Source organism: Microtus ochrogaster, chromosome 18, assembly GCF_000317375.1.
Source record: "Microtus ochrogaster isolate Prairie Vole_2 chromosome 18, MicOch1.0, whole genome shotgun sequence".
Classification (NCBI taxonomy): Eukaryota; Metazoa; Chordata; class Mammalia; order Rodentia; family Cricetidae; genus Microtus; species Microtus ochrogaster.
The window spans coordinates 15,432,196-15,446,697 of record NC_022020.1 but is presented as its reverse complement, the minus strand read 5'-3'; the positions used below and the strand labels follow the sequence as shown (position 1 = coordinate 15,446,697).

The following is a 14,502-nucleotide window of genomic DNA, read 5'->3' as shown; positions in this document are numbered from 1 at the left end:
CCAGTGCTGCAGGGTGTGAACTGTCTATTCACAAGAGAGTGTACCCCAGTTTCAGTAAGAGACTGTCTCAAGGGGATAAGTGGTAGTGTGATAAACCAGGATATCTGTTGGTCCCTTGGCTGCCATACACAGGTGCTCAGCCCATCACACATGTGCATACACCACATGCATGCCGCATACTACTATAAATATTAAAACACACCAAAAAGGAAATATGTATATTTATATATATTCTTAACTTGTTAAGACTGGAATCTGACTCATTAAGAGGGGCGCTAAGAATCTCAATGGCTTCTTGCCAATGAAGAAAGAACAATGGAAAAAACTCAGGGGAGAATCAGTCATAGGTCATGTTATGAACTGGTTTGCATTTTAGTGGTTGAGAAATATTTACACAGTCCACAGTGTTTCTCAATGTATAGAATGGTGAAATAATTCAAGAAATGAAGGAGCAGGCTGCCAGAGTGACATGTTCTAGAAAAGGTGCCAAACAGAAGAGAGCCATTTTCAGACATTTCTTCACACCTCCTCCCACCATTGTGCAGGGCTGCTTTTCTTTAATGTGTCATTTTCTTATACATACTGAATGAATGCGCTCACTGAGAATCTCTGTAATAAGAGAGCTAAATGTGTTTGTATTTTGAATGTACTGTTTTGAGGTTAGCTGATTACATCATTCCCTGGGGCGTAAGATTCACACACACACACACACACACACACACACACACACACACACACACGAATAGATTCACAGCTTTAAGAAAGAAATTTATGCTTATTAATTTATTCCTATTGTTCTAAAAATACAGAAATGGTTTTATTTGGTCTTTGTTACTTTAACACAAGCTGAGCAATACACAAACAGACCCCTTAGCTACTGCCATCCAAAAGCTAAGAAGGCCATCAGATAATTTCTGAGGCTTATAACAGAGATGTCTCTGCTTCCTTATAACCTTTCCACCTGGTATTACAACTACTGTATTTGGAAAGTGCCTCAATTTATGCTGTTCTTTGTTCTGTTGCTATAAAATCTTCATGGAATGTTATCATATTGGAACATGTAATTTGGAGTAATCTGAATTTGCTATCTTGTACAAGATCAACATATTCAGTTTATTCGAAAGCCTCCCTGCAGAGCAACTTCACAGCTGGTTCTTCTGTATCCACAATGATTTCACATTCTCTTCTCTATTTACACAATATGTATGCTCCCCACACCCATATTCCATATCCTTTGCTATGTGTAGGAATGTGAAGGAAATACATTTTGTTTTCTGTGCTGAGATTAAGTAGAGCTCTCTGTACCTGCAGCATCCTTGTTATTAGTGCCCCAGCCCTGACAACTGGAAACAACTGTGTTTAGAGATACCCATGTTTAGACACCATCAAATATGCCCACATGGGTAAACTTAGTCTCCCTCTACTTTAGAGAAGTAAAGGTAGGTTTCATTTTATGATGGTGTTATTGATAGAGGAAGTCAACTTCACCTATGAAACACGGAGTTGATTAAACTCATAAATCTTATTTAATTCATGTCAGCAATGTACATTAAAAACATCAACTAAACTGAATAAATACAAATCATAGTTATGTTTATTATATAGTCTACTATTTTCTTAATCTAATATAATGTATTATTTTTCATAAAATAGATATTTCTAAAATTTATTAAAAGTCATTTTCCCTCTTAGTTAAATTTAATTTTGGTAAATATTGATTTACACCAAATAATCAGTCTTGGGCATCCTAGAAGCACAATAAGCATATGGTAACTGTTTAAAATGAATTCCAGGAAACCAGCAGAAAATTCCCCCCTTAACATCTGAGGTTTCACACCTCTTTTTGGATAATTTTCCCTTTCCATGCTGTCAATGCCTTTAGCTATATTCAATTTCTTCATCCCTGTGCCTTAACTTTAGTTACTTTGTATTTACTTGTAGAAAGAGACACAGCTGTACTGAAAACTTGGTTATGGCTTTTTCTCTACCTGTTTACCTATGTTCCTGCACATTTGAATTGTTTCCCTGGCCATAAGAGTGTAACTCACCCATTCGTACCTGTATAAAGTACTGTTAGGGAGTGAACCGTGTCCTCACCAAATACACAGTTGGGGTTTCTACTTCTCTCATAATACACTGTGATCAAAAGCAACTTGAGAATGAAAGGGTTTATTTCATCTTTACTCTCTTCATCCCTGAGGTAAGTTTGGGTAGGAACTCAAGGCAGGAACCAGAAGGCAGAAACTGAAGCAGCAGCATTGGAGCAACACTGCCTACTGAATTGAGGTCTATGGCTTTCTCAGCCTGCTTTTGTAAACACCTTAGGACCACTTGCCTAGGGGTATGGTCACCCTCAGTGGCTTAGACTCTCTCAGATCCATCATTTATCAAGAAAATGTCATCCGAACTTCCTGTAGACAATATGATGAAGATATTTCTCAGTTGAGGTGGGGTTTTTATTGGTTGCTAGCTTGTGTCAAGTTGGAAATAAAACAAAACAAAACAGAACTCCATTTCTGTCTTATTGTGTGTTAATAAGTGAAAAAGGATTAATTCATGTATTTTAGAATTTATTGTGTTCTAATACATTTAATGGAACAGGATTTTCTAGTTTCTCTTTTTGGAGGATCTGCTATATTGCTTTTTTTTTTTTTGTATTTTATCTAGTGAGAAATTGTTTAAGAAACCACAACAAATCCTGGGCCTTTGTGCCAGAACTACCTGAGTACTTAACTACTAACTCCCTTGCAGGCAACATTCACCTGGTTCTTGTTTTGCATAGGCGGGGTTAGGACTCTGAAAAGTTGTTATAGCACAAATGCAAAATCAATTCATCAGGGGAACAGTTAGCTCAACCCTTGAAATATTTGGCAGTGCTTTTGGTCACCTCCTTTTTCTGAACATTTACTTCATTGGGAGGCTGAGCAATGAACCAGAGAATGCTTATTTGGTGTCTGAGAAGAGTGCAGGTCATAGCTCAACCAAGTGTGAAGAATAGTTGAGATGTCTGTGTTCTACCTGAGAGCACAGACCACAAAGGCAAAGTCAGAGAGCATGACTGAGTGTCAAATGCTTCAGACACAATGAAATTGATACCTGTATGAGCAAGCTGCCTTAGATCTTATCTGGACAATCAATCAACAAGGTATTTATTTGTATATATTGGAGATCTATATATAGGTAATAGAAAAATAGATCCTAGTACTATTTACAAAAATAGAGCCAGCAAAAAAATGACATTGGAGGTAATGATACATATCTGTTCTAGGCCAAGGTGATCTACAGAAGTACAAAACCTAAGAAAAAAATGAATAGAAGGAATATTTGATCAATGTGAGCAGGTGGGTAAGGGTAGGACAGAGATGAACAGAGCTAAGCAGACTGTATATGTATAAATGTGCCTGCATGTATGTGTATCTGTGTATTCACATGAATGAGTCAAACTAGAAAAGGAGAGTTAGTATCTCACTTTTGTTCCTGTTGATATGATGAAATACTCTGACAAAAGCAACCTAGGGGAGAAAGGGTTGGCTTACAGTTCACAAAGGTGAGAAAGTCAAGATAGCCTGAGCGCAGCTCCCACATCACAATCATAATCAAGAGACGAGAGCAATGAATGCTCCTGCTCTTAGCCTGCTTTCTTTATTTTATGCAGTCCAGGGTCTCAGGCAGTGAAAGGTGCCACCAAGAGTGGGTGGGACTTCTGCTTTGAATATTAAATCAAGAAATTCTCCCATAGACTTACCTCTCAGGTTATTTTATATCTGTCTAGTTATCAATTAACACTAACCATCACACTTATTGAATGAGTTAAATGCTTCATAGTACATAAGCCAACATGTTCGTTGATACACCCAAGACTAGAGAGGATAGATGAAAACATGTGCTATATAAAAATTAAAAACCCATTGCAAATATTCCAATACCAAAAAACACACTAATATAATATATGAAATGCAGGTAAGTTATTAAAAAGTTGTTCTTTGCAATGAAGAAGTGTATACAGGGCACTCCCACTTGAGAATAATGCATTTTATTTGTTCTTAGAAACAAGTTCATGAAACATTAAAGTTGTATGTGAACAGAGACCCCAGGGACAGCAAGCCAACCATGCTTGGCACTGTTTGTAGTCATTAAAACAATCCTCTGAAGTTTGATGGTTTATGGGCAATTGGTTTCTCACAGACTTGGCTTAATTTTCAGTAAGGGACACCTCACACTTAATCTTCCATTTTATTCAAGATAAATGGGAAGGAATTAGTAGACATTTTGCTGAGCTTGTTCCAAGGTAACAAATAAAATGTGATTTACACAGTCATTTAATGGAAGTTGTTCAATGTCATTCATTTGATCTTCATAGAACATTATTTTAATTTAGGTTGATACAGTGATTGTTACTACTGTATGTTCTAATTATGTACTAACAAATTACATTTAGGTAATTCGAAGAAAACGTAAAACAAACCCTAGCATTAGACTAACAGCATCAAAACAAGTAGTTTTAACAATATTCATTTATTTTTATAATCAATGATACTTTTAAAAATATATGTACATTCAAGCCAGGCTTGGTGCTGTATTCTTATACTCCTACATACAAGAGACTGAGGAGAGAGGGTTCTGAGACCGAGGCCAGCCCAGGAAAATTAATGAGACCCTGTCTCAAAATGAAAAAAAGGGGGAAAAAAAGCCTTGAGATAAAGGTTAGTAGTGGAGGCCTTATGTCTGTCTCCAACAGTCCAGAGATGAAAAATTATCTGCGTATCATTAGAATATTTCACATCTGTAAATTAGAGGGCATATGCCTTTACAGACATACTCTTAACACAAGGATGCTGATGAACACTTGCTAAATATTAAAGCTCATGGTTGTTTTACTTCACAATTTTGTTCCTCTAAAGCTTTAAGTAAATGATGCTTTATGTAAGTAATTTTCAGTATCAGTACATTTTCCAGAAAGCCCTGCTTGTATACTAACTTTCTAAAGTAGATATTATTGCCAGGCTCCACACAACCTTTTATAGGAAGACGTAGATAAAGAACCTGCTTCACATCACATGGCTCCATTAGTCTTAGTAGTGTAAACCACTTCCACACACCTTGTGTTCTTTCACCTACCACCACAGGATGTGAGCGCAATGATTACCATCATCAAAAGCAGCACCGATTGTCCTGTCACAGTTTTTTACTTTGTCAGACAGGAACCTGCTATGAAGCCCTTAAATCTGTGACCTTCCTGTTTCAGCCTGCCAAGTGCCAGGCTTACATGTGTACACCGATACATCCATCCTCGCCCTTCAAATTGTTATCTTGACTTTTACAACTTATTTGGCTTTGGTTATTTGTTTTGAAATAAGATAACTTTGGAGGAGAGAGAATACGCAAATTAACAAGATCAGAAATGAAAAGGGAGACATAACCACAGACACAGAGGAAATTCAGAGAATCATTAGATCTTACTACAAAAGCCTGTATGCCACAAAATTGGAAAATGATAAAGAAATGGACACTTTTTTAAATAAGTAACATATATCAAAGTTAGACCAGCACCAGGTGAACAATCTAAATAGACCTGTTAGTTGCGAAGAATTAGAAGTTGTTATAAAAAACCTCCCTACCAAAAAAAGCCCAGGACCATAGGTTTCAATACAGAATTCTACCAGAACTTCCAAGAAGACCTAATACCTATACTCCTTAATGTATTTCACAATATAGAAACAGAAAAGTCATTGCCAAATTCCTTCTATGAAGCTACAGTTACCCTGATACCAAAACCACACAAAGACTCAACCAAGAAAGAGAATTACAGGCCAATCTCACTCATGAATATCGATGCGAAAATCCTCAATAAAATACTGGCAAACTGAATCCAAGAACACATTAGAAAAATTATCCATTATGATCAAGTAGGCTTCATCCCAGGGATGCAGGGCTGGTTCAACATACAAAAATCTATCAATGTAATCCATCATATAAATAAACTGAAAGAAAAAAAAAGATATCTTTGAACTTGCAATGTTATATTTGTATGCTGAGTTGTTTCAGTCTTTGAAATCTTTTTTTTTATTTAAGAAAATTAGCTGATAATGGTTTATGCGAATGATTCCTAGAGTTTGCAAAGCTTCTGCGACTATACCCAGACAAGTATGTTAAAGATGTTCTGTGTACCACCTCAGTAAGATGCTTCCAAGTTCTTCATATTTTTGCTGTAGAAAACCTTATCTTTCTCATGCTGATAGAACTCCCTGAAAATGTACCTAAGAAGAATGTTTCAAAGGAGTCCTGCAGTGGAAGTTAAACTGTTAAGAATATAACTCATCTGGGAGGCCTTTTAGTTCCTCCAAAAGTTATAAATGACTGCATGCTCGGCACTTACAAAAGCTATCACTATATTGTATATGCTCGAAAATTTCATCCATTTTAAGACAAACCATCATTATATCAAGCACTGCAAATGATTGGTTCTGCCAGTCAAGCTGTGGCCTACTTTTGAGTGAGAGCTTCAAAAATGAAAGAAAAAGAAACAAAACCAAGTCTGTCATCTTGGAATTGATACAATATGGTAGTGTTTTCCAGATCATGCAACTGCCGATGAGAACAACGTGCTATCTACTTATTGATAGAGCACTCCATGGAACACCATTTCGCAGAGGGGTGGTGAGGAATGATGAGTGCATGCTATAGTAAAGTGTAACTGGAGAAGGGTGAGTTCCTTTGGTTTCTATCATTATTTAAATTACTCTACTGCAGAGCTTCTCTTTCTATCCTGTCTTCCCTGTGACAATAAAAATAAGAATTTCAGGAAAAATCGTTTTAAGTATTGATTTTCTTTTTGTTTTTCTAGATAAGCTTTCTCTGTGTAACATTCTGAGTGACCTGGAACTCCCATTGTAGACCATGCTGGCCTCGAACTCATAGGGTTCTAGCTACCTTTGCCTCCTAAATGCTGGGATTAAAGGAACGACTACCACTGCCCACCTAAATATTGATTTTTTTTTACAAAAGGATAAAGTATAAATTTCTATGTGAGGAGCTCTCAAATAGGTGTTTAAGTTGCTTGTGGTTATCACAAATTTAGAAATTACTTCTCAAAATGTCTTTTTAAAATTTACTTATAATTGAAAATGTGTCGGGAAAATGTTTTTTCATTCATGTTTTCCCCAGTTATTGTTTAAGCCATGCACATTTTACCATGCCTATAATCCCAGTTAATGTTTTTAAACTGTAGGCATTTTACCATGTCTATAAAAAAATTTAAAAAGGAAGTTTCCTGCACCCTTCTTCCTCTCACTCCCTCCAAGATCTCCCTTCCAAAATCAATGTCTGTGCCTTTAGTGACATTTGTGAATGTCCTGTGTATCCAGGGTAGATCTGTATTCAATTCAGCATGCTGGAACATGGGGTAATTATGGCTGAGCCTCTGATGAGTGGTTTCTATTACAAGGAAGGTCAACATTCTTCTGGACAATGTGGTGCCTTGATAGCCGAGCATCTTTTAGAGGTGGAAATTGATGAATTTCCATTTTTCTTGAAAGAAGATTTCTATATACGAGAGAGAAATGGGTTCTAGACACACCATTCTATTTAAATACCTAAATTAAATAATTTTATCAATGAAATTAATAATAGTAATGCACCAGAAATAGCTTCAGTTTAAAATGTAGTATACTGGCTTAATCTTCCAATGTTTCCAAAATAAACCTCCCTTTCTTATTGTGTTTAAAATATTTGTATTAATTTTTTAAAGATTTCACATTCAAACTCTTCCAAGATCTACATTTGCATTCCTACCCATCCGACATTGTTTTCCTTTTAAAAATACAATCTACCATATTAAAAAAAAACAGAAAAAAACATGATCATCTTAGATGCAGACAATAATTTTTTAAAAACACACTAGGTCTAATGCTTTGGGGAGTGGGATCTGTCCTAGAGCATGGCAGACTTCCCAGGGCCAATCTTAATGTTAACTGATTTCATTCTCTCACAGAAGGTATCAAATCCCAATACCTCATCAGCTAAGTGCATCACTTTGAGCCCATGTTCCCACCTCCATTCTGGCATATTTTTCTGGTCTCCGATTTTGCGAATTCTGTAAAAGTTACTGTGTGTTCATCTGTACAACTAACCAGCTGTGTCTGGAAAATACTGTTTTCTTGTAGTCATTTCAGCAACCACTTTCTGATTGGATTTCAGTTTCGCTTTCTGAGGTGGAAACCATGAAAAATCCTTTATTTTTCTGCATAAGTCACATTTGTGTTGAAAAACTAAAAAAATGCTGAAATTTCCTTAGATCCTTCTTTACAAAGATTTTTTTCCTACTCTTTACAGTAGAACAGAACTGAGGAGCTATGGGAATGCATAAGTGAAGAAAGCCTCTCGTTCTACGTAGGACATAGTCTCTGAAGGAACCATGGGTGAACGTCTCAGGAGTCAATTACCCAGAAACTCACTTTGACAACATTATTGCCATTTATTGAAAATTTCAGGATCATTATGTCTTACACACAGTTTTAAGGCTGGGAGCACTGATGTTTCAAGAAGTCAAGGGACTTGGCCCACTAGATAGGACCAACTATTCGATCTCACCAAACTGTAGGCAGTCTTAAAGAGGAAACGTTTCTCTTGTATTCATCTGTACAGTTCACTGAGTACCAACTGAGTGCATAATGATCTTCTGCAGGTTAATAAGTAGCTAACCTGTATGTAAAACAGTGTAACTGAGCTAGTCATTATTAGTTATTTCTTTCTCGGTGAAGGAAATCAAAATATACAACTTTACTTGTCTTAGCAATTTAATGGGTATTTTTTCTGATAATACTCAATACTGCTTAAGAGAAAATGTACTGTTCTATTCACTATGGCTGAAATTTTACTAGATGTCAGATTGTTTTATTATATCATTAAAAATTACATTAATTTATTTATGGGTGTGCTAACTGTGCAGATGTGTGCTCCTGTCATGACATGTGTGGATGCCAGAGGGCAAATTTTAGAATTAATTCTTTCCTTTCACTATGTGGGCTCCAAAGATTGAACCAGGTTGTCAGACTTCACTAGAAGCACCCTTATCGGCTGAACTATCTTCTCAGTCCTTTTAAGTGACAATAGAAATACAGCATGACTTAGATGATGAATATTATCAAAACACATCGGCTGATGTGGCTATAGTGAAGCGGTATTAATAATGGCAAACCCCAGTTTAACAACTAGGTACTATCATAAGATCCTGTTGAATTGCTTCTTTTCAGGAAGCTATGGCAGTTGAGACATTATTTTCATTGCATTTGTGCGTGTTTATAAATTTAAAAATCATTTATCATTAAACATTAAAAAGGTAAAAGAAAATGCTTTCAATTGTCTGTAAACCTATGTTTAGGACATCCATTGCTTATAGAGATTTTTGGTTGCTTAATCTTTTAAAAGTCTTTTAAAGCGTATGAAAATGCATAAGAAAATAAGTATTAATATCACATGGCCTGGTTTGAAAACAAAACAAGCAAATAAAACCTCACTGTCACCGTTCTATTTTGTAATAGATGCATACTAAATACAATGCTAAATTTTTGCATCTTAGAGGGTTTTAGATATTTTTGTACTTTTGCTTAGTTTTCACACAGAACTTTATCTTATTTTTAGACTGAAAACAGGAATCAGACAGAGAATACTAAAATGATCTTTCATGCTTGTTGGAAAGTTTTGTGTTTTTAGGGAAGGTATATTAAAGGGGGAAATAATGTCTTGGAGACTAGGAAGCCCTGATAGTGGTTCTGGAACCTGGTGTTCTTGAGACGTGACTAAGCTGAGGTAGACTGCTCTCGGAGAAGTGTTAAATTAGAATGAGTAGAATGGAGCAGAATTCTACTGAAGGATGGAGTAGATTAGAAGTAATTTAATTTCAATAGCATTAAGCTTCATAGAGAAGCATACCTGTAAAATTGACATGGAATTTTATCCAAATGCACTCTTTACATTTGATTTGGTGGATTTTAGCATCGAGTCTCACTGAGTCCACTGAACATCTGTGCTTCATAGAGGGGAAACACATCCCAACTCTAGAAAGTCCAAGATCCTTATGCAGGTATCCATCATCTCTAAACTTCAGTGATAACTGTCTGCCTTTCCCCAGGTTTGGCAGACTTTGATAAGCATACAGCAGCCCCAGCTGATGCTATTAAGTTTTATTTAAAAGAAAATTATCTCAGGATTGTTAGACATTCCTGAAAGAGTGGGAATGATAAGTTTTCACCACATGTGGGTTCAATAACTTGCTTTCTTCTCAGATATTGTAAGGTTTATAAGTATTCAGAGTCCCCCTATATGCTCTGTCACCACCATAAGATGAAGGTTTCATGAGCATGTGTATGTGTATGGCAACTAAGTAGATAGAACTATGATAGCTCTGCTGCATAATAGATAAAGACCTTTAGAGACTGAACACCCTCCACAGTGGTACAAACTGCAAGCAGTGATGTTGGTCTCACTAGTTTGAAACCCAACCAGGATCCTGAGTTTCATCTCTAATAATTGTACTCTACTGAAACAATTCTTGATGTTTTCTTCATGAAAATATAATTAAAATTCCTGTATGATAATTTGCACACTTAAAACAAGTATAATTAACAAATTTCAACTCTTGCCTCATTCTCTAAGCAATCTGCAATAGGTCACACACAGATCTATGAGAGCAGGGTTTCTAAGTTCCGGACAAAAACAATTTCTGTGCTACACTGAGTAAGCGATTGCAGACTTTAGAGGTTGACTTTTATAGGTTGGGTAACAGACTAGGGCATGGGTGGACACCATGTACTATGCAAATAGACTTATATAAATATAATATATATCAGCCCAGGGACATTCATTCACAAGCATCAGGTTACATAGGATGGAGCCTTACCCGGGCCTTCTGCTCCATTTCTAGCATTAATCTTTCATGTTGCTCAGCTATGGCCAGTGTTGCAGAATGGACCTTCTGATAGATCATTTCTCCTTCCCTTGTTTGAAAAGTGAATAGGCCTTCTCCTGTGTCACACATTCTGTGAAGAAAGAGAGAAAGAGATGGATCTTTGTGGATTCAAGTGCTGTCAACAATTTCCACATCAAAGATGCCCTTAACTGTCAGGTTTCCTCCTCCATGCTAGTTCATTCTTGGACAAACCATTCGATATATGCATCTCTAAATGTACATTGTGGGGAACTAGAGGTGAAAATTCATGTGTACTCGGGTTTTTAAATGCTTTCCAAACTGTAAAAGAACAAATGAAAATGATTTAGACACGCTCAGTGTGGGAGTCTGAATCGTGACACTGGGGTTTCCCTACTCTCAGAAATAGTTACCATATACTCTACCTTTTTTTTTTTTGTGCAAAGAACAGGAAAGTCTATCAAACATAACCTATTTGAACTTAAGAATATTTGGCTTTAAGATAGATTCTGCCGAAAACAGGGGTGTACATTTAAGCAAGATGCTTAACCTGCCTATTTCTGCTATGTTTACAAAATAGGAATAATGGAGCCAATTCATACAATCTTAAAGGTTAAAGAGTTGGTAAATAGTTTACAGTATTGCCTAGCATACTCAGAGTGTTAAAAATTGTTAGCTACTTTCATCATAAAACTTAGAATTAATATTAATGAAAGTTTAGAGGTCATTGAATAAATATCTACCCTAGGGAAAAGCTGGGTTGATTTATTTTTGCCCAATACAAACAGTTATGTTTTTATGTTATAAGTTAGGAAGAAGTATAATAAAGTTGGCACTATGGGTGACAACATATTATAATATTAAAATTCTTACCGGATAGTCTAGCAGAAATATCAAAAGATAAGTTTATTTTCACTTGTTTAATTATAATCACTTAATAAGACAGTCTTAATTGAAAATTATTAAAAAATATATTTATAGATCATTTTGAAAGGCTAACTGTGGTATAAAATCTTATTATAATTATTATTTTAGCCCAGTTGTAACTATAATTGAAAACAATCTATATCCATGTGGTATTAATTACTCTAATATGAAGAATTAATTGAATTTCTATGCTACTGTTTTTAAGTTAATATCATTAAAAGAGTTACAGGTTACAGTGTCAAAATATTCATGTGACAAAAACTATTGGACAATTTGGATTTTTCCCTATAACTCTCCAAGGGAATTTTAGTAGCAAAGAAATGTCTCAAGAGACTTCCAACATTGTCAGGGCTGTGACTGCCATCCCTCTGGGCCCATCCAACCAGCACTTAGCTTCTGTGAAAGCGATCTCAATAAAATTCACATGGCGTGAAATGGAAAGTCTTGGGGAAAAAAATCAAGAGTTTTCAAAAGTGAAACAAATGAGCTATCTTTGTTGATGCCGGGGTGTTTGGAAATGCAAAAGCCACTGAAAACCCATTGATAAGTCCTGAACACATCTTGTTTGAAGTGGAGATTTTGTTCACTGTCAAGTGCAGAATGCTGCTTATTAGCTTCAGGAAATGAGATAATGAAGGCACAAATTGTTATTTCATACCCAGTCATTCAGATGTGAAGTGCTGATCCCTGTCCACTTCCTGAGACTTAATTCTTCCCAGTGGGAGACTTGAGTGCTTACAGGAGGGTTTCCCTAAATTTGGAAATAACTACCAAACTACCATTCACTTCCTTTGAGAAACGAACAAGCATTTGAATGCATTATAAAAAGAAAAAAAAAACATTAAGTACAAGGAGCTTCTTCTGCACTGCAGTTCTATAAACCAAGAGGAAGGTTTCAGACTCTTCACTTGTTGAGACTATTGCTTTTGTCAGTCAGGTTGACTTGAGTAGTTTAGGGGTCCTTAGCATGTTCTGTCTGAAGGAGGATATGAAACAGAAGTGTAGAGCTTTTCTTATCTGCTTAAACAGTGTCGTGGTAGCAAGCCAACAGTACAGGACAGGAGAAAGAAAAGAATGCAGTAAGCTAGGTTGCTTTTGACTTGTTTTTCAAAGTAGGGCCCCAAGACAGCAATTACTTTACCACTAGAAAATCATTTATGGTTCTGACTTCTAATCTTTATCTTAACAATTTTCCACATGGTTTATATGAACATTATGAGACTCAACCTGCTTTCCTGAATATACTCTTTCCCTAAAGCAGGAGGAGCTCAGACAGAGATGCTCACTGCATTTGAACATTCCAACTCTATGCTACCAACTGACACTAAAGACATTCAGTGAGTGTGTTTATTTTATGAAAAGGTGAATACATGAATGGTGTGTATTTGGACTAACTCCAAATTAAAGATGTTGTTCATAATTAAAGATGAAGGTATTATTTCTTGTCACACTGAAGATATTTGTACAGAACAAAACTTTTTCTTAACTAAATTAAAATTTTTAGTTTGTTACTTATGTGTATGGGTGTGTTTCCACAAATCCTCAGATTCCACACTCCTCTGAGTTCCTGTCTCTTCCCCTTTATATTTCTCTCTCCATCCAGCCACATCACTCTTGTCTCCACCTCCTCAGAGCTTGGGTTAAAAGTGTGTGACTCCCAAACACTAGGATTAAAGGTGTGAACCATCACCACCTGGATCTGTTTCTGGATCAATCTTTTAGTTCAGGGTAGCATTGAACTCACAGAGATCTGCCTGCCTTTGTCTCCTGAGTCCTGAGATTAAAGGCATATGTTACCACCCCACTCCCTATGTCTGACTTGTGTGGCTGCTTTGCCCTCTGATCTCTAGGCAAGCTTTATATATTAAAACACAAATAATATACCACTGAATATATAATATAATTAATATAATATAAAGAATAATATATTCTTCTGAAGAACTCAACTTCAATTCTCAAGACCCATGTCAGGCATCTCTTTTACCACCTATAACTCCAATCCCAAGGGAGCTGATACCATCCCCTGGACTCTGTGGATATGGCCTCTACACAAATGTGTGATAATACTTGCATTCCTAGCAACATAGAGAGTTCAAGGCCAGCCTGGGATACTCGAGACTTTGTCTTAATCTCACCCTCCAGAACATAATTTAAAATAGTTATCTTTAAATATCTGGGTAAAATAATTTTGATTTATCTTTCACGAAGTTGTCAGCAGTAAAATAGAACCAAAGCAGATTCCCTAACACTCTTATGTGTTTCTTTAGGATTTAAAATTAACATTCAAATGTAGACAGTAATGAAACTCTTAATACCACAGTAATGAGAGCAATTTAAACCAATTAACACTTTTATTCTGTTCATGATTTAATCTTCATTATTACCTAATAAGGTTGGTATTTTACTTCTTTACTATGGAAAGATCCTTTCTGAAAATTCTGGTGAGTAAACTTAGAAACAGAAAAAAGTCTAGAAACAGACCGAATGCCTTTGAGTCAAGTAACTGACAAAATCGAATCCCAGGTAGTGAAGGGAAGTGGGATTTTCCACAAATTGAGCTAGATATGTGTTATTTTAAAAAAAAAAAAACAAAAAACAAAAAACAAAAAAACCCTGGGCCGGGCGGTGGTGGTGCACGCCTTTAATCCCAG

The 14,502-nt window shown here is 36.1% G+C and overlaps 1 protein-coding gene across 1 annotated transcript in view; it reads right to left on the bottom strand.

The window, feature by feature from the left end:
- Dok6 (docking protein 6) overlaps positions 1-14,502 on the bottom strand; it is a 313,007-nt gene that overhangs the window by 73,157 nt on the left and 225,348 nt on the right. Inside the window, exon 6 of the mRNA XM_026783400.1 lies at positions 10,898-11,036. Within this exon, the coding sequence (XP_026639201.1) occupies positions 10,898-11,036 (139 nt within the window). The remainder of the gene's footprint in view (positions 1-10,897; positions 11,037-14,502) is intronic.